The 24,775-nt window shown below is 44.1% G+C and overlaps 1 protein-coding gene across 1 annotated transcript in view; it reads right to left on the bottom strand.

The window, feature by feature from the left end:
• The window catches only part of LOC127049621 (uncharacterized), a 1,817,862-nt gene extending 1,793,648 nt beyond the window's left edge, over window positions 1-24,214 (bottom strand). The window contains exon 1 of the mRNA XM_050950723.1: window positions 23,362-24,214. Coding sequence (XP_050806680.1) covers window positions 23,362-24,180 — 819 coding nt within the window. The 5' untranslated portion in view covers window positions 24,181-24,214. The remainder of the gene's footprint in view (window positions 1-23,361) is intronic.
• Window positions 24,215-24,775: the final 561 nt, after the last annotated feature.

Below are 24,775 nucleotides of genomic sequence, written 5' to 3'. Positions count from 1 at the left end.
GCAAATCACTTTCTAAAGACCATGCAACTGTATATATTCCTTGCAATTTGGTCGTCATTGAAATCCTATAATCATAGGGCATTGAATTCTGAGATTCTTACTCATTTCTCACTCAGTCCTTACTTAGGCAAATGCCCATTTGCAAAATCACATTGATTTTTATTTCAAAGTGAGGACTGAAAAAAATCTGAGTGAGGACTATGGGATTTGGCCCAGACTCTTAAGATATTTTCAGAGTGTGATATGAAGCTGCACAGCATGTCCAGGACTTTGCTATCATCAGAAAACATCTGTAGTTTGGCCAATAAAAAAATGAGTCCATTTTCATGGAAATGAATTCATTATTATATTGGACTGCATTTTAGAGAGATTTTAAAAATGCTTATAAAAATGCAATAAGTTCATGAATTGCTGAGTTCAGCCTGTTTAAAAAAAACACACACGCTGGGACAGGAGTCAGTAAATAAAGACTCCCTATCATTAATTTGGTCCTAATGCTGGAAACAAAGACTGCTGTCAATATGGATTATGTATGAAGACATATATTAGTTGGCCAAACTTATCTTCACTTAATTTGGAAGTTTTGCAGATGCAGAGCAGTCACTTTTAGCTATCATTTTTAGGAAGGAGGGAATCTTCCATCTGAGATGTATCTGTGGTTGTCACAGGCTAAATGACTTTAGATAACAAAGTTTGCAGCTCTCTTACCCAGTTAGAGATCCTACTTTTAGTTAATAATATGTATCTGTGCCAAGTATTGAGGAGTTTGGTAGTTCAAAAATATGAATAGAATGATTCCACTGAAATAAGTTCAAGCAGGAACTTGAAGAGCCATATTCTCTCCTGAGCCTGAGATCTGCTCAGTGCTGCAAAGGACAGAGGTGAGGAGTTAGAGAACCAATTATGGATCTATCATAACCTTAGTCCCAGATTTGGACCTTAGCGTCCAAAATATGGGGGTTAGCATGAAAACCTCCAAGCTTAGTTACCAGCTTGGACCTGGTACCTGCTGCCACCACCCAAAAAATTAGAGTGTTTTGGGGCACTCTGGTCCCCCTGAAAAACCTTCCCTGGGGACCCCAAGACCCAAATCCCTTGAGTCTCACAATAAAGGGAAATAATCCTTTTTCCCTTCCCCCCTCCAGGTGCTCCTGGAGAGATACACCGACACAAGCTCTGTGAAACTACACAGAGTGACTTTCCCTCTCTGTTCCCAATCCTGGAAACAAAAAGTACTTTCCTATTTCCCCAGAGGGAATGCAAGATCAGGCTAGCAAATCCAACACACACAGATCTCCCCCCCTGATTTCTTCCTCCCACCAATTCCCTGGTGAGTACAGACTCAATTTCCCTGAAGTAAAGAAAAACTCCAACAGGTCTTAAAAGAAAGCTTTATATAAAAAGAAAGAAAAATACATACAAATATTCTCTCTGTATTAAGATGATACAACACAGGGTCAATTGCTTAAAAGAATATTGAATAAACAGCCTTATTCAAAAAGAATACAAATCAAAGCACTCCAGCACTTATATTCATGCAAATACCAAAGAAAAGAAACCATAGAACTTACTATCTGATCTCTTTGTCCTTACACTTAGAAACAGAAGATTAGAAAACAGAACTACTTCTCCAAAGCTCAGAGAAATCAGGCAGCCAGAAAACAAAGACACAGACACACAATTCCCTCCACCCAAAGTTGAAAAAATCCAGTTTCCTGATTGGTCTAAAAATCCGGTTTCCTGATTGGTCCTCTGGTCAGGTGCTTCAGGTGAAAGAGACATTAACCCTTAGCTATCTGTTTATGACACGCCCCCCAAACCCTTAGCTATCTGTTTATGACACGCCCCCCAAATTGCAGACAGCGGGGAAGCTCACTGGCTGCGATTTCCTTCTAGAACATTAAAATAAACAGATTAATACAACACATACACCTTTACATATACTCCTAAGTATATAACTAACAGACTTCTACATTTTAAGAACACTTTTTAACTACTGAATTCTGGGAAACTCTCACGGGAGAGTGCATCAGCTACTTTGTTAGAAGCTCCTGTGATGTGTTGAATTTCAAAATCAAAATCTTGGAGAGCTAAACTCCAACGAAGAAGTTTCTTGTTGTTCCCCTTGGCAGTATGAAGCCACTTTAGTGCAGCATGGTCAGTTTGTAGTTGGAACCGCCGTCCCCAAACATATGGGCGTAGCTTTTCCAGGGCGTACACAATGGCATAGCATTCCTTTTCACTGACTGACCAGTGACTTTCCCTCTCAGACAGTTTCTTGCTGAGAAACACGACAGGATGGAAGTTGTGATCTGTTGCTTCCTGCATGAGCACTGCTCCTATACCACGCTCAGATGCATCCGTGGTTACTAGGAATGGCTTGTCAAAGTCCGGGGCCCTGAGCACAGGGTCAGACATGAGCATCGCCTTAAGCTGGGTAAAGGCCTTTTGACACTCATCAGTCCACTTAACTGCATTTGGCTGGGTCTTTTTGGTCAGGTCGGTCAGTGGGGCAGCGATTTGGCTGTAGTGTGGTACAAATCGCCTGTAGTATCCGGCCAAGCCTAAGAAGGATTGGACCTGCTTCTTTGACTTTGGGACAGGCCACTTTTGGATAGCATCCACCTTGGCCTGTAGGGGGTTTATGGTTCCTCGACCCACCTGGTGCCCCAGGTAAGTCACTCTGTTTTGGCCTATTTGACACTTTTTGGCCTTAACAGTTAGTCCGGCCTGCCTGATGCGCTCACAGACCTTTTCCAGGTGTAGTAGGTGTTCGGGCCAGGAGTCTGAAAAAATGGCCACATCATCGAGGTAGGCAACTGCAAATTCTCCCAGTCCAGCTAGTAGACCATCTACTAGCCTCTGGAAGGTGGCGGGTGCATTTCGAAGGCCGAAAGGAAGGACATTGAATTCATACACCCCCGCATGGGTGACGAATGCTGACCTCTCCTTGGCAGGTTCATCTAGCGGTACTTGCCAGTACCCCTTGGTTAAGTCTATTGTAGAGATGAACTGGGCACGTCCCAACTTCTCCAATAGCTCATCGGTACGTGGCATTGGATAGTTGTCCGGACGAGTTACAGCATTTAGCTTACGGTAGTCCACGCAAAAGCGTATTTCCCCATCTGGTTTGGGTACCAGAACCACTGGAGATGCCCATGCACTGGTAGATGGGCGGATTATACCCATCTGTAGCATGTTCTGGATCTCCCGTTCTATAGCAGCTTGGGCATGAGGAGACACTCGGTAGGGTGGGGTTCTGATTGGGTGAGCATTACCTGTATCAATGGAGTGGTATGCCCGTTCAGTCCGTCCTGGGGTGGCTGAGAACAATGGGGCGAAGCTAGTGCACAGCTCCTTAATTTGTTGCCGCTGCAGACGTTCCAGGGTGGTTGAGAGGTTCACCTCTTCCACGCCACCGTCTTTTTTTCCGTCGTAGTAGACACCGTCAGGCCACTCAGCATCATCTCCCTGGACTGTAAACTGACAAACCTGTAAGTTTCTGGAATAGAAAGGCTTGAGAGAATTAACATGGTACACTTTAGGCTTTAGTGAGGAATTAGGAAATGCTATGAGGTAGTTTACAGCTCCCAGGCGCTCTTGGACCGTGAATGGCCCTTCCCATGATGCTTCCATCTTATGGGCCTGTTGCGCCTTCAAGACCATAACCTGGTCTCCTACCTTGAAGGACCGATCTTTGGCATGTCTGTCATACCAGGCCTTTTGCTCTTCTTGAGCATCCTTTAGGTTCTCTCTAGCAAGGGCTAAAGAGTGTCGGAGGGTGCTTTGTAGGTTGCTTACAAAGTCCAGAATGTTAGTTCCTGGAGAAGGCGTAAACCCCTCCCATTGCTGCTTCACCAACTGTAATGGCCCCTTAACCTCGTGACCATACACAAGTTCAAATGGTGAATACCCTAAACTGGGATGTGGTACAGCCCTGTAGGCAAACAGCAACTGCTGCAACACTAGGTCCCAATTATTGGAGAATTCGTTGATGAATTTTCGTATCATGGCCCCCAAAGTTCCATTGAACCTTTCAACCAGGCCATTGGTTTGATGGTGGTACGGGGTGGCAACCAAGTGATTCACCCCATGAGTTTCCCACAGTTTTTCCATGGTCCCTGCCAGGAAATTAGACCCTGAATCTGTAAGGATGTCAGAGGGCCAACCTACCCTGGCAAAGATGTCTGTTAGGGCCAGGCACACAGTGTTAGCCCTGGTGTTGCCTAGAGCTACTGCTTCCGGCCATCGGGTAGCAAAGTCCACTAAAGTCAGTACGTACTGCTTTCCTCTGGGCGTCTTTTTTGGGAAAGGGCCCAGAATATCCACAGCTACTCACTGAAATGGGACCTCAATTATGGGGAGTGGCTGGAGAGGGGCCTTGACCTGGTCTTGAGGCTTTCCCACTCTTTGGCATACCTCACAAGACCGGACATACTTGGCAACGTCCTTGCCCATCCCCTCCCAGTGGAAGGACTTCCCCAACCGGTCCTTGGTTCTGTTCACCCCAGCATGGCCACTGGGATGATCATGGGCTAAGCTTAAGAGCTTCCCCCGGTACTTAGTTGGAACCACCAACTGTTTTTGCGGCTGCCATTCTTCCCGGTGTCCACCAGAAAGAATTTCCTTGTATAAAAGTCCTTGGTCTATAACAAACCGGGATCGATTAGAAGAGCTGAGAGGCGGTGGGGTGCTCCGTGCCGCCGCCCAAGCTTTCTGAAGGCTGTCATCTGCTTCCTGCTCAGTCTGGAACTGTTCCCTTGAGGCTGGGGTCACCAGTTCTTCCTCAGACTGTGGACTTGGGCTTGGTCCCTCTGGAAGCGATGTAGGTGATGGGGTTGTTTCCGTTGCTGGTGCACCTGAGGGTATTTCAGGCTCTGGCTGAGCCTTTTGGGTATGGCTGTCTTTTGCTTCTTCCAGTTCTGGCTTGCTGGCGCCCTCTGGCGTTGAGGTTGAAGATGTGGTTGCACTTGCTGGTGCTGGTTGCTGTTCCAGTTCCGGGCCTGGGACTGGAGATGCTGTGGCTGTTTCAGTGGTAGGCATGGAATCTGGGTCCACTACCTCTGTCTGGGTCTCTGGTAACACAGACGGGGCCTCTGTGGACGGTTCAGGAACAGGAATGGGTCTGGAAGCTTGCCTGGTTTGGCTACGTGTAACCATTCCCACTCTCTTGGCCCGCCTCACCTGGTTGGCCAAGTCTTCCCCCAGTAGCATGGGGATAGGATAATTGTCATAGACTGCAAAAGTCCACATTCCTGACCAGCCTTTGTACTGGACAGGCAGTTGAGCTGTAGGCAAGTCTACAGCTTGTGACATGAAGGGGTAAATTGTAACTTTGGCCTTTGGGTTGATAAATTTGGGGTCAACGAAGGATTGGTGGATAGCTGACACTTGTGCCCCCGTGTCTCTCCACGCAGTAACCTTCTTTCCGCCCACTCTCAAATTTTCCCTTCTCTCCAAGGGTATTTGAGAGGCATCCGGGCCTGGGGATCTTTGGTGTGATGGTGGTGTAATGAATTGCACTCGCATGGTGTTCTTGGGACACTTGGCCTTGATATGTCCCAGTTCATTACACTTAAAGCATCTTCCATCTGATGGGTCACTGGGCCGAGGTGAGTTACTGGAGACTGGTGAGGTTGAAGGGTAGGGTATCTGTGGCTTTACTTGGGTGGTATGTGGGGTCTTTGGCTGTCCTCGGTTGTAGGGTTTATGGTCTGTGTGCCCCCTGGGGTAATCGTTCCCCTTGACAGTAGCTTTCTTGCTTTCTGCCAGTTCCATCCATTTGGCTCCAATCTCCCCCGCCTCAGCGATATCTTTGGGGTTTCCATCTTGTATGTACCGTGTGATGTCTTCAGGAACACCATCCAAGAACTGCTCCATTTGTATGAGGAGGTTCAGTTCTTCCAAGGTTTGAATGTTGTTTCCTGTTATCCAGGCCTCATAGTTTTTTGCAATGTAGTAGGCGTGTTTGGGAAATGACACCTCGGGTTTCCACTTTTGGGTTCTGAAGCGCCGACGGGCATGATCTGGGGTTATCCCCATTCGGTATCTGGCCTTGGTTTGAAAAAGTTTATAGTCATTCATTTGCAGCTTAGGCATTTCAGCTGCCACCTCTGCTAAAGGTCCACTGAGCTGTGACCTCAATTCTACCATGTACTGGTCTTCGGGGATGTTGTACCCAAGACAGGCTCTTTCAAAATTTTCCAAGAAGGCCTCGGTGTCATCACTTGCCTTGTAGGTGGGAAATTTCCTGTGCTGTGGAGCAATATTTGGCGCTGGGTTGTTAGGGTTGGCTGGCACAGGCAGCCCAGCTTTTGCCAACTCCAGTTCATGTTTTCTCTGTTTTTCCTTCTCTTCATTCTCTTTTTGTTGTTTTTCCAGTTCTCGGCGGTGGGCCGCCTCCTCTTCTTCTAGCTTCCTTCTGTGGGCCAACTCTTCTTCTGCTTGTTTCCTTCGGTAGGCCACCTCTTCTTCTTCTAGTTTTCTTTTGTGTGCTGCCTCCTTGGCTGCCTCTTTGGCTGCCTGTTCTCTTTGGTAGGCTGCCTCTTTGATCTGTTCTTCTCTTTCTTTCATCTCCATCTCTTTTTGTTTTATTTCCAGTTGTCGCCTGTGTTCAGCTTCTTTGATTTGTTCTTCGGCCTCAATTTTTGCCTTAGAAGTCATGGTTCCTGTTTTCTTGTGTTGGGGTGCCCTCCGGTGTTTATCTTCTGAACTGCAGGCTCTGTTCCCTCCTGAAGTCTGCCTAGCAACAGTGCTTTTTTCCTTTTCTCTCTCTAGCTAATGTTCAATGAAGGGAAACCAGAAAAACCACTTTATTTGCATGCATATAAGTGCTGGTACTTGCCTCCTAATGGGAGGGCTATTGCATGACAAAAGACCCTTAACAGTTTGGTAATGGCTTCTTGCTTATTATGCAAGCCACAAACTGCCAGAGAGAGCAGAAAAAAAAATTCTCTCTGGTTCCCTTTTAAAACCAACTGTTTCTCTCTGCTAAAAAGCCCCTAGCAGAGAAAAGAAAAATAAAATATTTCCACTGGCTTCTGGATTCTGTCTATCCCGTAACCGCTGCTACACCATATCATAACCTTAGTCCCAGATTTGGACCTTAGTGTCCAAAATATGGGGGTTAGCATGAAAACCTCCAAGCTTAGTTACCAGCTTGGACCTGGTACCTGCTGCCACCACCCAAAAAATTAGAGTGTTTTGGGGCACTCTGGTCCCCCTGAAAAACCTTCCCTGGGGACCCCAAGACCCAAATCCCTTGAGTCTCACAATAAAGGGAAATAATCCTTTTTCCCTTCCCCCCTCCAGGTGCTCCTGGAGAGATACACCGACACAAGCTCTGTGAAACTACACAGAGTGACTTTCCCTCTCTGTTCCCAATCCTGGAAACAAAAAGTACTTTCCTATTTCCCCAGAGGGAATGCAAGATCAGGCTAGCAAATCCAACACACACAGATCTCCCCCCCTGATTTCTTCCTCCCACCAATTCCCTGGTGAGTACAGACTCAATTTCCCTGAAGTAAAGAAAAACTCCAACAGGTCTTAAAAGAAAGCTTTATATAAAAAGAAAGAAAAATACATACAAATATTCTCTCTGTATTAAGATGATACAACACAGGGTCAATTGCTTAAAAGAATATTGAATAAACAGCCTTATTCAAAAAGAATACAAATCAAAGCACTCCAGCACTTATATTCATGCAAATACCAAAGAAAAGAAACCATAGAACTTACTATCTGATCTCTTTGTCCTTACACTTAGAAACAGAAGATTAGAAAACAGAACTACTTCTCCAAAGCTCAGAGAAATCAGGCAGCCAGAAAACAAAGACACAGACACACAATTCCCTCCACCCAAAGTTGAAAAAATCCAGTTTCCTGATTGGTCTAAAAATCCGGTTTCCTGATTGGTCCTCTGGTCAGGTGCTTCAGGTGAAAGAGACATTAACCCTTAGCTATCTGTTTATGACACGCCCCCCAAACCCTTAGCAATCTGTTTATGACAGGATCCCTCATATTTAGAGCTGGTCAGTGGAGCCTCAGTGATTCTTGGAGCTGAGCTTCTCCATGATACAGCACGGTGTAGGGTCCTTAGTGGACCACAAAACAGTAAAATATCTGAATGTAGAGCTCCACTACATTGTGATCCCTCCCTGTCTTCTCCCTACCTTGACATGCCCCCTCAAATGTTGATGGGCAAAGGATGGCTGGTGAAAACTGAGATTTGGAACATCTACATCAGCAAGGAGTTCCTACATGGCAGAACAATTTTCTATTGGGCATTTGCAGAAAGATTTCAGGTCATTTGTGCTGCCTGGAAAGTGCAAAGAGACTATATCTGAACAGGTAATCTAAGCCCAAAATTCTTGGTATTTATCTTTTAAAAAAATATTTCTATTTAAAAAAAATAAAGCACAGAGGACAATACCTGAACATCAACAAAAATATAGACTTGGAAACAGAAAACTTTATTTTAAAAGAGTTAAAGTTGAAATGATATTTCATTGGAGTCCAGCAGCACCTAACACTGTTAGCCTTCTTACAACAAATCTAATATTTTTAAAGAGCTCAAACTTCAGAATGTTTGGAAATGAGTAAGTATGCAGTGTAGTTGTAGCATTCTTGTTCCCAAGTAAGAGATCTGTTCAGAGCAGAGCAACCACAGCACACCAGTGAATCCATTCCCAAATTTAACACTTTTTTCAAAAAAATCTGGAGCTCCCAGAAAAATTCTACCTTCAGTTGATATGTGGCACACAACATTTCAAGAGCATTGGTTTCCTTTTGGGGAAGTTAGAAAAGAGAGAGTTGAAAATCTGTCTTATAACTGGATGTTAGTGTGAACTAGAACTGCTTGGGAATTTTTTTAATGAAAAGGTTTGTCATGGAATCTAAAGCTTTTAGGGGAAACACCTCAGTTTTGACTAAGCTTTTTCAGTAGTGGTTTGGACATTCACTAGAGATGTGAGCAACCCCCATTCAAATCCCTGCTCCAAATGAAATATAGCAGGAACTTCAACAAGGAGATATTATATCCCAGGTAACTGCCCTACTCACCAGACTACAGAATCAGTCTCTGGATCTTGCACTCACAAACTCTCCTATTGTACCTACTGAGCTTTCTACAGCTCTTCATCAGGCCAGTGACTGAATGCAAAGCCTAGTGGTAGGTCACTCACCTGGGTTAAAGGAAACCGTGATAAAAGTCCCTGCTCCAATTAATATTTATTTATGAAAAGTGCAACAATTCCAACAGAAGGGATTGAGAAAGACCAAGCCTGAATCAAGCAGAGAAGGGACTTGAACCTGCATCTCCTGCATTACAAGTGAGTGGGTCTTTCGTGCTCTGGTTTTTCAGGAAAAATTGTGCATGTTCTGTTTTGTCCGAGCACAGAATGGGAAAACTTTTGAAAGATAGTCATAGCAGTTAAGCCTGAAAGAACATCTGCACAGGAAACTAAACTATTATGCACTACAAGCTGGAGATAGGAGGATCCAAGTGCAACAGTGCCCGAGGCCCCCACAATGGCAGAGTTGATTAAGTGAGACATACCCAGATAATCTTGGCAAGTGACTACACCCACTCACTGCAGAGGAAGGTGAAAACACCCAAGTTTACTGCTAATCTGATCTGGGAGAAAATTCCTTGCTGATTCCATGGTGATCAGTTAGACCCTGAGCTTGGGAGAGAGAATCACCCAGCCAAGCACCTGAGAGAGACAATACTTAGTGCCTCCTCTGAGCTATTTTGAGATTATTATTTTTTTAATTAAAACATGGATCTTGTAGGTTATTTATTGGTTGTTAAATATGTGTGGGTGGGGTTCAAAGACAGAAAAGTATGATTTGTAAACTGTTTTGAGTTGAAAGATATTGTGCTTCCTTAATATTTTCATAAGATGAGAAAACCATATTCTGCCCACCTTTATTTTCAGTCTTAACTACTGAGCAAATACCACTGCTTTATACTAATATTCTTTATTAGCTACATTATTCAATTGTATGACAATATTTTGTGCAATATTTTTTGGAAAAAAAGTGAACAGAATGCTGGAAATAATTAAGAAAAGGATAGATAATAGGACAGAAAATATCATTTTGCCACTATATAAACCCATGGTATGCCCACATCTTTAATACTGTGTGCTGATGTGGTTGCCCTGTTTAAAAAATAAAAAAAAGGTATATTGGAATTGGAAAAGGTTCAGAAAGGGCAACAAAAATTTTTAGGGGTATAGAACGACTTCTGTATGAGGAGAGATTAATAAGACTGAGACTTTTCAGCTTCAAAAAGAGACAGAGATATGATTGAGGCCTATAAAACCATGACTGGTGTAGAGAAAGTAGATAAAGAAGTGTTGTTTACTACTTCTCCTAACAAGAACTATGGGTCACCAAATGAAATTAATAGGCAGCAGGTTTAAAACAAATGAAAAGAAGTATTTCTTCACATGACGCACAGTCAACATGTGGAACTCCTTGCCAGAAGATGTTGTGAAGGCCATGACCATAACAGGGTTCAAAAAAGTACTAGATAAATTCATGGAGAATAGGTGCATCAATGGCTATTAGCCATGATGGACAGGAATGGTATCCCTAGCCTCTGTTTGGCAGAAGCTGGGAATGAGCGACAGGTGATGGATCACTTGATGATTACCTGTTCTGTTCATTTCCTCGGGGACGCCTGGCACTGGCCACTGTCAGAAGACAGGATACTGGGCTAGATGGAACTTTGGTCTGACCCAGTAGGGCCATTCTTATGTTCAAACGTGACATGAATATTTTCATATAAGAGCTTTTTTTCTCATTGTTGGAAAAGTCCAGATAAAGGAGTACTATAAAAAGCTTAATGTCTGCACAATATATGCTGTTTATTCCTTTGTGTATAAACTGGCTTTTCAGTTGAAGTCAATAAAATCAAACTACTGCAGCAGTGTAATACACAAACATCAGCATGAAGATGTCAGAAGCCGAGCTCTGATTTCTTGCACCATTGCTAAGTTGTAAAATTCAGCCACTCAAGTTTCAACACAAGTCTTTGATTTGTAAAATTGGATTACATTTCTTAGAACATTTGGCCCCTGGAGGAGGTAGAAATAACTGGAAGAACATGAGGAGCATCCTTTCACATTTATTCCAGGCATTGGCAGGACACCAGTGGGAGTTTGCATAAGTATTTCAATACACCGCTACTAATGTTTATAGCTCTGGACATTATTACAGAGAAAGTAATAATACAGTAAATGAAATGCAAACATAAGTGCCGTGTTAGTCTGATGACCATTTATATAACTTACTATATTTTTTGGTGTACAGCTATAACACCAGGAGTCATTATTTTCCTTTGTGAATGTACAACGGGTAAACAATGAATTCTAGTTATTGAAGACTGGAATAAAGGGGTTGCTAAAAATTGCCTGCCATATTGTGCAGATGAAGAGCATTGCATATGATTGATATATCTACCCAACTTTGGTTAATAGGAACCTAGGAACTACCATATGTGATCAAACAAGTGGGTCATTTGGTGCAGTATCTCTGACAATAACCACTGCCAAATGGTTCAGAAGAAGAAACAAGAAACCCCATAGTGCACAATTAAGGGATAATTTAACCACAGGAAAAGTGTTTTCTTAATCCACCTAAATTATTGGTTGGTTTACACCTTGAAACATAAGGATTCATGTCATTTATAAGTATATCTAATATGGATGTGCCTAATGTTCTCTTAATATCATAATAAGAACATTCATATATTTTTTCTTCTGCCTAATTTAACCATAGATACTCTTATTATCACTATAAATGCCTAACCTTAATCCTATTTTGAGACTACTAAACTCTTGTCCTCAATGTTATTATATGGTTATGAGCTCCACAAGTTAATTTACTTTAAAATTATTTATTGTTACAAATTTAAAAGTTGTTGTCATTTTCATTTTATTTACTGTCCTCTTTTCCTAGTACTATGAGAAAGGTTGGGCACTCCTATTTACCCTAACTTCTCTATACCTAATAAAGTATATAGAAATTGGATTAGGTACTTTAAACCTCATTGGTTTCTTTATTTTATTGACTATCACTTTGTAAAATTAACAGAGACCTGAGGGATTGGATTATTTTTTGTCTGTTTAAAATAAAAACAGACAATAAAACAACTACACCTCCATTTTAGCTTAGGTGGTTTTGGGGCTGTCTATCCAATTTCTTCCCTTCTTATAAGTTTTATTATTACAAAGTATGAAGCATTACATATTACAGTAAACTTCAAAAAAGTGCGAGGTGCTCTACAAATATAAACAATAATAGTACCTATGTCCCAAGGAGGTTACATTTGGGGGGGGAAAAGTAGCAAAGGACAGATAAAAGGGATAACATATACTAGGGTGAAGCTATACCACCCTCCATTAAAGTGTTATAATATGTCTTCTGCAGGAAGTAGGAAGCACTTACTGATTCCATAAGAAGAGAACCTCTTCCTTCACTAATTCTTCAGACTAGCCAGACCTGATCTTTTCAGGGGCCCCTTTTTATAAGCATCAACCTGTTTTCTTTCCTCTGTAGAAAGCGCCAACTCCTGTTGCCAACTCCAGTCCTCTGCTGATGGCACAATAAGAATACTGCATGCATAAGTTCAGTGTGTCCTCATAGAACAAAGTAAAAAAGGTGGGGAAATAGGTAGGATGCCCCAACTGAGCTAAAATTCAAAGAGATTTTTGTTTACTTGAATCCAATTTGGTCTATAATTCATCATGATTAGAACTATTTATACATGGGGGAAGTATGAAGAGAAATTTCTGACTTCTCCTTATTGCAGTTGCTCTCTGCAGGGAGTGGAAGAAAGTGGGGCTCATTGTGGCTGAGGTGGAGTGAAGATATGGTCTTCCACAGGCTGATTGTAGCTGCGGGGGCCTATCCTGATGCAGAGAGTAAAGAGAGGCTGTGGAAGCAATCTCAAAAGTAAGGAAAGGGGGATGTTATGCAAAATAGATTCACTTGTGTGTCATTGTGAAATTATGTTCACAGGTATGTATGCTGCCCTCTCTTTTCACTTTAGTGAAAATGAAAGATCCAACAGAGAGTTGAGCCATAGTTCCATTGTTCAGCTCTGATTTGGATACAGGAAGCATGTGCAAGGTGCCTGTACCAGCTGTAGAATATGATCTGTGCTGTTTAGGTGTTCCTTTCACACATCATAAATGATCTGGAGAAAGGGTTAAAGTGAGGTGGCAAAGTTTGCAGATGATACTAAACTGCTCAAGATACTTAAGACCAAAGCAGACTGTGAAGAACTTCAAAAAGATCTCACAAAGCTAAGTGATTGGGCAACGAAATGGCAAATGAAATTTAATGTGGATAAATGTAAAGTAATGCACATTGGGAAAAATAACCCCAACTATACATTTAATATGATGGGGGCTAATTTAGCTACAACTAAAAAGATCTTGGAGTCATTGTGGATAGTTCTGTGACAACGTCCATGCAGTGTGCAGCGGCAGTCAAAAAAGCAAATAAGATGTTAGGAATCATTAAAAAGGGGATAGAGAATAAAAGGGAAAATATCTTATTGCCCTTATATAAATCCATAGTACACCCACATCTTGAATACTGTGTATAGATGTGGTCTCCTCATCTCAAAAAAGATATACTGGCATTAGAAAAGGTTCAGAGAAGGGCAACCAAAATGATTAGGGGTTTGGAATGGGTCCCATATGAGAAGAGATTAAAGACCCTAGGACTTTTCAGCCTGGAAAAGAGGAGACTAAGAGGGGATATGATAAAGGTATATAAAATCATGAGTGATGTGGAGAAAGTGAATAAGGAAAAGCTATTGTTCCCATAATATAAGAACTATGGGCCACTAAATGAAATTAATGAGCAGCAGGTTTAAAACAAATAAAAGGAAGTTCTTCACACAGCGCATAGTCAACTTGCGGAACTTCTTGTCTGAGGAAGTTGTGAAGGCTAGGACTATAATAGAGTTTAAAACAGACCTGGATAAATTCATAGAGGTTAAGTCCATTAATGACTATTAGCCAGGATAGGTAAGGAATGGTGTCCCTAGCCTCTGTTTGTCAGAGGCTGGAGATGGATGGCAGGAGAGAGATCACTTGATCGTTACCTGTTAGGTTCACTCCCTCTGGGGCACCTGGCATTGGCCACTGTCGATAGACAGGGTACTGGGCTGGATTTACTTTTGGTCTGACCCAATATGGCCATTCTTATGTTCTTATCTTAGCATTCAGGGTGGGTGTAGGTCATAGTCAGTGAAATTCCATGGATCCACCCGCCATAGGGTGACCAGATAGCAAGTGCGAAAAATCAGGACAAGGTGTGAGGGGTAATAGGTGCCTATATAAGAAAAAGCCCCAGATAGCAGCACTGTCCCTATAAAATCGGGACATCTGGTCACCCTAACCAGCCAGCCACCTACCCAAACTCTCAGAGGCTACTGGATCTAAAAGGTTGTAAGAGAGTATTCAATATGGTTCAGCTACAGTTCCTCAGCTCTGGGTATTGGGGAAGATTTGATTTACTTAGACTGGGCTCAGGGACCAGGAACTGACCATTAGTGTGTTTTTGTTTTTGGTGGAGACAAATATCCCACATCACTATATGTGGGTTCTCCTCTTTTTCAGACACTTCGTAACACAATGTTTTTGCTTTTGTTATTTTAACTTAAAATCTTAGAAGACATGTCCACCCATACTGATTAATGAAAATGAAAGGTAATATGATAATTACCATTCTATTAGCAGCTGCACTATTGTTAAACAAATAATTATACATAGCCCTCTCTCTCAAACATAACTACTATACTACAATGTGTCTGCACTGTGTGGTCACCTGTTGCAAGCTCTCTCTCTCTGCTCCCCCGACTCCCACCCCTAAAAAAACAATAAATATTGAAAAAAAATGAAAATGACTAATTTTTACCTTGGTGCACAATGGAAAAAATCTCAACAAAAGAAAATGTGAGATGGGATAACTGTTTCCCATTCAGCTCTATTAATAATAAATATCCCGTGTAATACTAAATTGTACTAAATTTAAATTAGAGGTGGAGGGTTAGAGTGAAATAGTCAAATCCTGAGAATATATACACCTCCTTTTAGAGAAAAGTGAACAAAAAAGCAGCCAAGAAGTAGAGGGTTTTGTGGTGGAAACATCAAGTCAATGTTAACAACAGCATATAAATCACAACAAGTGAACAAAGAATAGAATTATTTAAGCTTCCATCCTGAGTATAGCTCTGTTCTGATTTGTGTATCTATGCAGGCTCGTCTCTTTTTTTTATTGCAGATTTTTACAGTCTGTTGATTGCACCTTACTTTGAGCTTGAAGCATACAAATCATGCAGTTGGATATGAGCAGCTAGGTGGGGTTTACTTTATCATGCATTTAATACTGAAAATGAATTGTATATTGTCACAGGGAAACACATGACATAATTTGATCTCTGTGTTCAAATACATTTTAATAATCAGGTAGAGTGAAGTCCTGTCCCAATTGAATTCAATAGCAAGAGTCTCACTGACTTCAGTAAAGATTTCCAGTGACTCCAGTAGGGCCAGAATTTTACTTATTATCTTTAGACAGTATGTGACAGATTCAAAGCCTATTGAAGCCAGTGGAAACACTTATTATTGTCAATGGGGTTTGGATTTGACCTTGTCTGTATTTTTCAGCTCAGCAATTTTGAGTATTTAATATAGTAGTTTACTAGCTGACACATCCTGTAATGAAGCCTCAAAAATTTCATTTAAAACTGTTTAGTCATCTTGCACTTGTACATGATAATGTAACTGTTCAATTAATCAGAGAAATATACTAATTATTTTGTCTTAATTTGTGTGCTGCAAGTATTTGGGTCACTGATAAGTACTTTCTGTCAGACAAGTGGAGTAAACTTCAGCTCAGCACCTGACAAGCAATCAGATACAAGCTCAGTGCTTCCTCCAGTCAGCTCTAGCCTGCCCCAAGAGTTCAATTTTAAATTCCCAATATATTTATTATAGATCATCAATAAACTGTATAACAGTGGGTCAGTCATACCTTGAAATTCTTATTCAGTCCTTAACGCCCGAAGACCTAAAATTCTTATTGAAAATAAATGAGGCTTTTGCCTGAGTAAGGACTGGGTAACATCTTAAGGCTAGATCATACCCCTATGAAATAATATCTACATGGTGGATCGATAACTCGGAAGCTTCTGTCAGGGGTTCCCTCTGCATTCTTCCATAGATGGCCAGGATTTGTCCCCCTCCGCTTACATGAGAATGTAAATGAGGTTCTGGTTCATAAGCCCCAAAGATGCCCAAGCTCTGTTGGGCCACAGGGTTATTTGCTTGGAGCCGCTAGTGCTTCTGTCTATACTCCTGGAATCTCATTGCCAGGGATTCCCTGAGCCATAGCTGCCTCCAGGCTACCCCTTTATGGTCCACTGTGGGAATGGGCCTACACCAAAGAGTTACTATTATTAAAACACACAGCTGTTTTATTTTTTCTATGAAATATCTGGGGTGTGGTGGATGTGCCTCCTTCTAGCCTGTTCCCTGCTTTCCCAGCTCACCTACAAGTCTTCTTTAATAATAATCAATAAATACTCTTTCTGTGAGAATGTTGAGATGCAGTGTGGTCCAGTGGAAAGGATGCTAACTGGATCTTGGAAAAAGGCCTGAGTTCTATTTCTGGTTTTGCTAATGACCTGCTGTGTGACCTGGTACAAATCAATTCCCTTCTTTGTCTGTTTCCACTTCCTCCCTGTTTGTCAAGTCAATTTAAGTTCTTTGGGCCAGTTAGGCTATGTCTACACTGCACACCTTACAACGAAATGGTTGTACCACTGCAGCAGTGCCATTTTAAAGTGTACTGTGTGGTTGCTCTTTGTTGCCAGGAGAAACCTCTCCCGGTGACAAAATAAAGCCACTCCCTACGACGGGCTGTAGCTTTGTCGCTGGAAAAGCATCTTGCATTGATGAAGCGCTGTCCACGCTTGCACTTTTCCTCGTTAAAATTTTTGTTGTTCAAGGGTGTGATTTTTCCACACCCCTCAGCGACAAACGTTTTAAAGTCAGAAGTGCAATGTGGACATGGCCTCAGTCTCTCTTACTATGGGTGTGTCTACACTACGAAAATAGGTCAATTTTATAGAAGTTGATTTTTTAGAAATTGATTTGATACAGTCAATTGTGTGTGTCCCCACTAAGCGCATTAAGTCGGCGGTGTGCGTCCACAGTACCGAGGCTAGCATCGACTTTTGGAGTGTTGCACTGTGGTAGCTATCCCACAGTTCCCGCAGTCTCCACTGCCCATTGGAATTCTGGGTTGAACTCCCAGTGCCTGATGGGTCAAAAATATTTTCACGGGTGGTTCTGGGTACATGTTGTCAGGCCCTCCTCCCTTCCTCCTTCTCTCCATGAAAGCAATGGCAAAAAATCATTTCTCACCTTTTTTCCTGCATTACCTGTGCAGACAACATACCATGGCAAGCATGGAGCCCGCTGTGCTCACTATCACCGTATGTCTCCTGGGTGCTGCTGGCAGACATGGTACTGCAGTGCTACACAGCAGCATCCCCTTGCCTTGCCTTGCCTTGCCTTGCGGAGGGCAGAAGGTACAATTTTACTGCTAGCCGTCATCGTCGTCCTGCGGGTGCTCCTGGCCAATCTCGGTTAGGTTGGTCGGGGGCGCCTGGGCAGACATGGGTGCTCCTGGCTGGCCTGGATGAGGTCGGTTGGGACAAAAAATGGGAATACTCCAGGTCATTCTCTTCTTTAAGTTTTGTCTAATGGAGATTCAGTCCTGCCTGGAATATCATGCCAGCTGGAGGCTTCTGCCTCAGGCTGCTCTCCCAGTCGGCAACACCACACAGTCGCACCTACTCCTGCCTATCCCTTGCTCCCATGGCTCATGAAGCCTGGACAATAGTAAGGAGCAGTGCATAATGGTGGTAGAATGTGCCTTTTGACGTTTTAAAACTCACTGGCGCAGTTTACTGACTCAGTTCGTCCTCAGCGAAACAAATATTCCTATTATTATTACTGCTTGCTGTGTGCTCTGCAATATCTGTGAGAGTAAGGGGTAGACATTTATGGAGGGGTGGGAGGTGGAGGCAAATCGCATGGTCACTGATTACAAGCAGCCAGACACGAGGGCGTTTAGAAGAGGACAGCATGGTGCGCTGTGCATCAGGGAAGCTTTGAAAACCAGTTTCATGACTGGCCAGGCTATGGTGTGAAAGTTCTGTTTGTTTCTCCTTTATGAAAACCCATCCCCTTAGTTCACTATCTTTCCCTGTAAGCCATCCACCTTCCCCTCCCCCTTTAGATCTCCACTTGCAGAGGCAATAAAGTCATTGTTGTTTCAAATTCATGCATTCTTCATTAATTCGTCACACAAATGGGGGGATAACTGGGGTGAGGGAGGAAGGAAGCACAGGAGTGGGGTAGCTGTAGGGGCACCCCCTAGAATGGCATGCAGCTCATCATAGAAGCTGCATGTCTGGCGTTCTGACCTGGAGTGGCCATTTGCCTCTCTGGTTCTTTGGTAGGCTTCACGTGGCACTGCTGCGAGTCCCTGTTATAACCTCTGTCCTTCATGCCCTTGGAGATTTTTTCAAATATTCCGGCATTTCATCTTTTGGAACGGAGTTCAGATATCACGGTTTCATCTCCCCATACAGTGAACAGATGCAGTACTTCCTGTTCAGTCCATGCTGGAGCGATTCTGGGACTCTTGGTCACTTGTGCTGATCAGCTCGCTACTCTGGTCAAACAAGAAATGAAATTCAAAAGTTTGCGGGACTTTTCCTGTCTATCTGGCCAGTGCATCTGAGTTGAGAGTGCTGTCCAGAGTGGTCACAATGGAGCACTCTGAGATAGCCCCCAGAGGCCAATACTGTCGAATTGCGTCCAGACTACCCTAAATTCGACCCAGCACGGTCAATTTTAGTGATAATCCCCTCATCAGGGAGGAGTACAGAAATCAATTTTAAGAGCCCTTTAAGTCCACAAAAATGGCTTCATTGTGTGGATGGGTACAGGGTTAAATCAATCTAACACTGCTAAATTCGACGTAAACTCATACTGTTGGCCAGAGCTATATGTTTGTACAATGCCTAGCACAATGGGAGTCAGATCTCAGTTGGGGCATCTCGGGGCAATAGTAATACAAATAAATAATACAGTGCTAGACTCCTTAAAAAGAAGTACATTCTCCTCTCACCAAGCAACATTATATGTAAGACTTCTATCATAACCTTAGTCCCAGATTTGGACCTTAGCGTCCAAAATATGGGGGTTAGCATGAAAATCTCCAAGCTTAGTTACCAGCTTGGACCTGGTACTTGCTGCCACCACCCAAAAAATTAGAGTGTTTTGGGGCACTCTGGTCCCCCTGAAAAACCTTCCCTGGGGACCCCAAGACCCAAATCCCTTGAGTCTCACAACCAAGGGAAATAATCCTTTTTCCCTTCCCCCCTCCAGGTGCTCCTGGAGAGATACACAGACACAAGCTCTGTGAATCCAAACAGAGTGACTCCCCCTCTCCGTTCCCAGTCCTGGAAACCAAAAGCACTTTCCTATTCCCCCAGAGGGAATGCAAAATCAGGCTAGCAAATCCAACACACAGATCTCCCCCTGATTTCTTCCTCCCACCAATTCCCTGGTGACTACAGACTCAATTTCCCTGAAGTAAAGAAAAACTCCAACAGGTCTTAAAAGAAAGCTTTATATAAAAAGAAAGAAAAATACATACAAATGGTCTCTCTGTATTAAGGTGACAAAATACAGGGTCGATTGCTTAAAAGAATATTGAATAAACAGCCTTATTCAAAAAGAATACAAATCAAAGCACTCCAGCACTTATATTCATGCAAATACCAAAGAAAAGAAACCATAGAACTTACTATCTGATCTCTTTGTCCTTACACTTAGAAACAGAAGATTAGAAAGCAGAACTACTTCTCCAAAGCTCAGAGAAAGCAGGCAGACAGACAAAAGACTCAGACACAAACTTCCCTCCACCCAGAGTTGAAAAAATCCGGTTTCCTGATTGGTCCTCTGGTCAGGTGCTTCAGGTGAAAGAGACATTAACCATTAGCTATCTGTTTATGACACGCCCCCCAAATTGCAGATAGTGGGGAAGCTCACTGGCGGCGATTTCCTTCTAGAACTTGAAAATAAACAGATTAATACAACACATGCACCTTTACATATACCCCTAAGTATATAACTAACAGACTTCTACATTTTAAGAACACTTTTTAACTACTGAATTCTGGGAAACTCTCACGGGAGAGTGCATCAGCTACTTTGTTAGAAGCTCCTGTGATGTGCTGAATTTCAAAATCAAAATCTTGGAGAGCTAAACTCCAACGAAGAAGTTTCTTGTTGTTCCCCTTGGCAGTGTGAAGCCACTTTATTGCAGCATGGTCAGTTTGTAGTTGGAACCGCCGTCCCCAAACATATGGGCGTAGCTTTTCCAGGGCGTACACAATGGCATAGCATTCCTTTTCACTGACTGACCAGTGACTTTCCCTCTCAGACAGTTTCTTGCTGAGAAACACGACAGGATGGAAGTTGTGATCTGTTGCTTCCTGCATGAGCACTGCTCCTATACCACGCTCAGATGCATCTGTGGTTACTAGGAATGGCTTGTCAAAGTCCGGGGCCCTGAGCACAGGGTCAGACATGAGCATCGCCTTAAGCTGGGTAAAGGCCTTTTGACACTCATCAGTCCACTTAACTGCATTTGGCTGGGTCTTTTTGGTCAGGTCGGTCAGTGGGGCAGCGATTTGGCTGTAGTGTGGTACAAATCGCCTGTAGTATCCGGCCAAGCCTAAGAAGGATTGGACCTGCTTCTTTGACCGTGGGACAGGCCACTTTTGGATAGCATCCACCTTGGCCTGTAGGGGGTTTATGGTTCCTCGACCCACCTGGTGCCCCAGGTAAGTCACTCTGTTTTGGCCTATTTGACACTTTTTGGCCTTAACAGTTAGTCCTGCCTGCCTGATGCGCTCAAAGACCTTTTCCAGGTGTAGTAGGTGTTCGGGCCAGGAGTCTGAAAAAATGGCCACATCATCGAGGTAGGCAACTGCAAATTCTCCCAGTCCAGCTAGTAGACCATCTACTAGCCTCTGGAAGGTGGCGGGTGCATTTCGAAGGCCGAAAGGAAGGACATTGAATTCATACACCCCCGCATGGGTGACGAATGCTGACCTCTCCTTGGCAGGTTCATCTAGCGGTACTTGCCAGTACCCCTTGGTTAAGTCTATTGTAGAGATGAACTGGGCACGTCCCAACTTCTCCAATAGCTCATCGGTACGTGGTATTGGATAGTTGTCCGGACGAGTTACAGCATTTAGCTTACGGTAGTCCACGCAAAAGCGTATTTCCCCATCTGGTTTGGGTACCAGAACCACTGGAGATGCCCATGCACTGGTAGATGGGCGGATTATACCCATCTGTAGCATGTTCTGGATCTCCCGTTCTATAGCAGCTTGGGCATGAGGAGACACCCGGTAGGGTGGGGTTCTGATTGGGTGAGCATTACCTGTATCAATGGAGTGGTATGCCCGTTCAGTCCGTCCTGGGGTGGCTGAGAACAATGAGGCGAAGCTAGTGCACAGCTCCTTGATTTGTTGCCGCTGCAGACGTTCCAGGGTGGTTGAGAGGTTCACCTCTTCCACGCCACCGTCTTTTTTCCCGTCGCAGTAGACACCGTCAGGCCACTCAGCCTCATCTTCCTGGACTGTAAACTGACAAACCTGTAAGTCTCTGGAATAGAAAGGCTTGAGAGAATTAACATGGTACACTTTAGGCTTTAGTGAGGACTTGGGAAATGCTATGAGGTAATTTACAGTTCCCAGGCGCTCTTGGACCGTGAATGGCCCCCTTCCCATGATGCTTCCATCTTATGGGCCTGTTGCGCCTTCAAGACCATAACCTGGTCTCCTACCTTGAAGGAACGTTCTCTGGCATGTCTGTCATACCAGGCCTTTTGCTCTTCCTGAGCATCCTTTAGATTCTCTCTAGCAAGGGCTAAAGAGTGTCGGAGGGTGCTTTGCAGATTGCTTACAAAGTCCAGAATGTTAGTTCCTGGAGAAGGCGTAAACTCCTCCCATTGCTGCTTCACCAACTGTAATGGCCCCTTAACCTCGTGACCATACACAAGTTCAAATGGTGAAAACCCTAAACTGGGATGTGGTACAGCCCTGTAGGCAAACAGCAACTGCTGCAACACTAGGTCCCAATTATTGGAGAATTCGTTGATGAATTTTCGTATCATGGCCCCCAAAGTTCCATTGAACCTTTCCACCAGGCCATTGGTTTGATGGTGGTACGGGGTGGCAACCAAGTGATTCACCCCATGAGTTTCCCACAGTTTTTCCATGGTCCCTGCCAGGAAATTAGACCCTGAATCTGTAAGGATGTCAGAGGGCCAACCTACCCTGGCAAAGATGTCTGTTAGGGCCAGGCACACAGTGTTAGCCCTGGTGTTGCCTAGAGCGACTGCTTCTGGCCATCGGGTAGCAAAGTCCACTAAAGTCAGTACGTACTGCTTTCCTCTGGGTGTCTTTTTTGGGAATGGATCCAGAATATCCACAGCTACTCGCTGAAATGGGACCTCAATTATGGGGAGTGGCTGGAGAGGGGCCTTGACCTGGTCTTGAGGCTTTCCCACTCTTTGGCATACCTCACAAGACCGGACATACTTGGCAACGTCCTTGCCCATCCCCTCCCAGTGGAAGGACTTCCCCAACCGGTCCTTGGTTCTGTTCACCCCAGCATGGCCACTGGGATGATCATGGGCTAAGCTTAAGAGCTTCCCCCGGTACTTAGTTGGAACGACCAACTGTTTTTGCAGCTGCCATTCTTCCCGGTGTCCACCAGAAAGAATTTCCTTGTATAAAAGTCCTTGGTCTATAACAAACCGGGATCGATTAGAAGAGCTGAGAGGCGGTGGGATGCTCCGTGCCGCCGCCCAAGCTTTCTGAAGGCTGTCATCCGCTTCCTGCTCAGCCTGGAACTGTTCCCTTGAGGCTGGGGTCACCAGTTCTTCCTCAGACTGTGGACTTGGGCTTGGTCCCTCTGGAAGCAATGTAGGTGATGGGGTTGTTTCCGTTGCTGGTGAACCGCTCTCCACTGGTGCACCTGAGGTTATTTCAGGCTCTGGCTGAGCCTTTTGGGTATGGCTGTCTGTTGCTTCTGCCAGTTTTTGCTCGCTGGCGCCCTCTGGCGTTGAGTTTGAAGCTGGGGTTGCAATTGCTGGTGCTGGTTGCTGTTCCAGTTCCGGGCCTGGGGCTGGAGGTGCTGTGGCTGTTTCAATGGTTGGCATGGAATCTGGATCCACTACCTCTGTCTGGGTCTCTGGTAACACAGACGGGGCCTCTGTGGACGGCTCAGGAACAGGAATGGGTCTGGAAGCTTGCCTGGTTTGGCTACGTGTAACCATTCCCACTCTCTTGGCCCGCCTCACCTGGTTGGCCAAGTCTTCCCCCAGTAGCATGGGGATAGGATAATTGTCATAGACTGCAAAAGTCCACATTCCTGACCAGCCTTTGTACTGGACAGGCAGTTCAGCTGTAGGCAAGTCTACAGCTTGTGACATGAAGGGGTAAATTGTAACTTTGGCCTTTGGGTTGATGAATTTGGGGTCAACGAAGGATTGGTGGATAGCTGACACTTGTGCCCCCGTGTCTCTCCACGCAGTAACCTTCTTTCCGCCCACTCTCAAATTTTCCCTTCGCTCCAAGGGTATTTGAGAGGCATCCGGGCCTGGGGATCTTTGGTGTGATGGTGGTGTAATGAATTGCACTCGCATGGTGTTCTTGGGACAGTTGGCCTTGATATGTCCCAGTTCATTACACTTAAAGCATCTTCCATCTGATGGGTCAGTGGGCCGAGGTGAGTTACTGGAGACTAGTGAGGTGGAAGAGTAGGGTGTCTGTGGCTTTACTTGGGTGGTATGTGGGGTCTTTGGCTGTCCTCGGTTGTAGGGTTTATGGTCTGTGTGCCCCCTGGGGTAATCGTTCCCCTTGACAGTAGCTTTCTTGCTTTCTGCCAGTTCCATCCATTTGGCTCCAATCTCCCCCGCCTCAGCGAGATCTTTGGGTTTTCCATCTTGTATGTACCGTGTGATGTCTTCAGGAACACCATCCAAGAACTGCTCCATTTGTATGAGGAGGTGCAGTTCTTCCAAGGTTTGAACGTTGTTTCCTGTTATCCAGGCCTCATAGTTTTTTGCAATGTAGTAGGCGTGTTTGGGAAATGACACCTCTGGTTTCCACTTTTGGGTTCTGAAGCGCCGACGGGCATGATCTGGGGTTATCCCCATTCTGTATCTGGCCTTGGTTTGAAAAAGTTTATAGTCATTCATTTGCTGCTTAGGCATTTCAGCTGCCACCTCTGCTAAAGGTCCACTGAGCTGTGACCTTAATTCTACCATGTACTGGTCTTCGGGGATGCTGTACCCAAGACAGGCTCTTTCAAAATTTTCCAAGAAGGCCTCGGTGTCATCACCTGCCTTGTAGGTGGGAAATTTCCTGTGCTGTGGAGCAATAATTGGCGCCGGGTTGTTAGGGTTGGCTGGCACATGCAGCCCAGCTTTTGCCAACTCCAGTTCATGTTTTCTCTGTTTTTCCTTCTCTTCATTCTCTTTTTGTTGCTTTTCCATTTCTCTGCGGTGGGCCGCCTCTTCTTCTGCTTGTTTCCTTCGGTAGGCCACCTCTTCTTCTTCTAGTTTTCTTTTGTGTGCTGCCTCTTTGATT

This window comes from Gopherus flavomarginatus, chromosome 4 (assembly GCF_025201925.1).
Source record: "Gopherus flavomarginatus isolate rGopFla2 chromosome 4, rGopFla2.mat.asm, whole genome shotgun sequence".
In the NCBI taxonomy this organism is placed as follows: Eukaryota; Metazoa; Chordata; order Testudines; family Testudinidae; genus Gopherus; species Gopherus flavomarginatus.
This window is presented reverse-complemented; position numbering and strand designations above follow the sequence as displayed.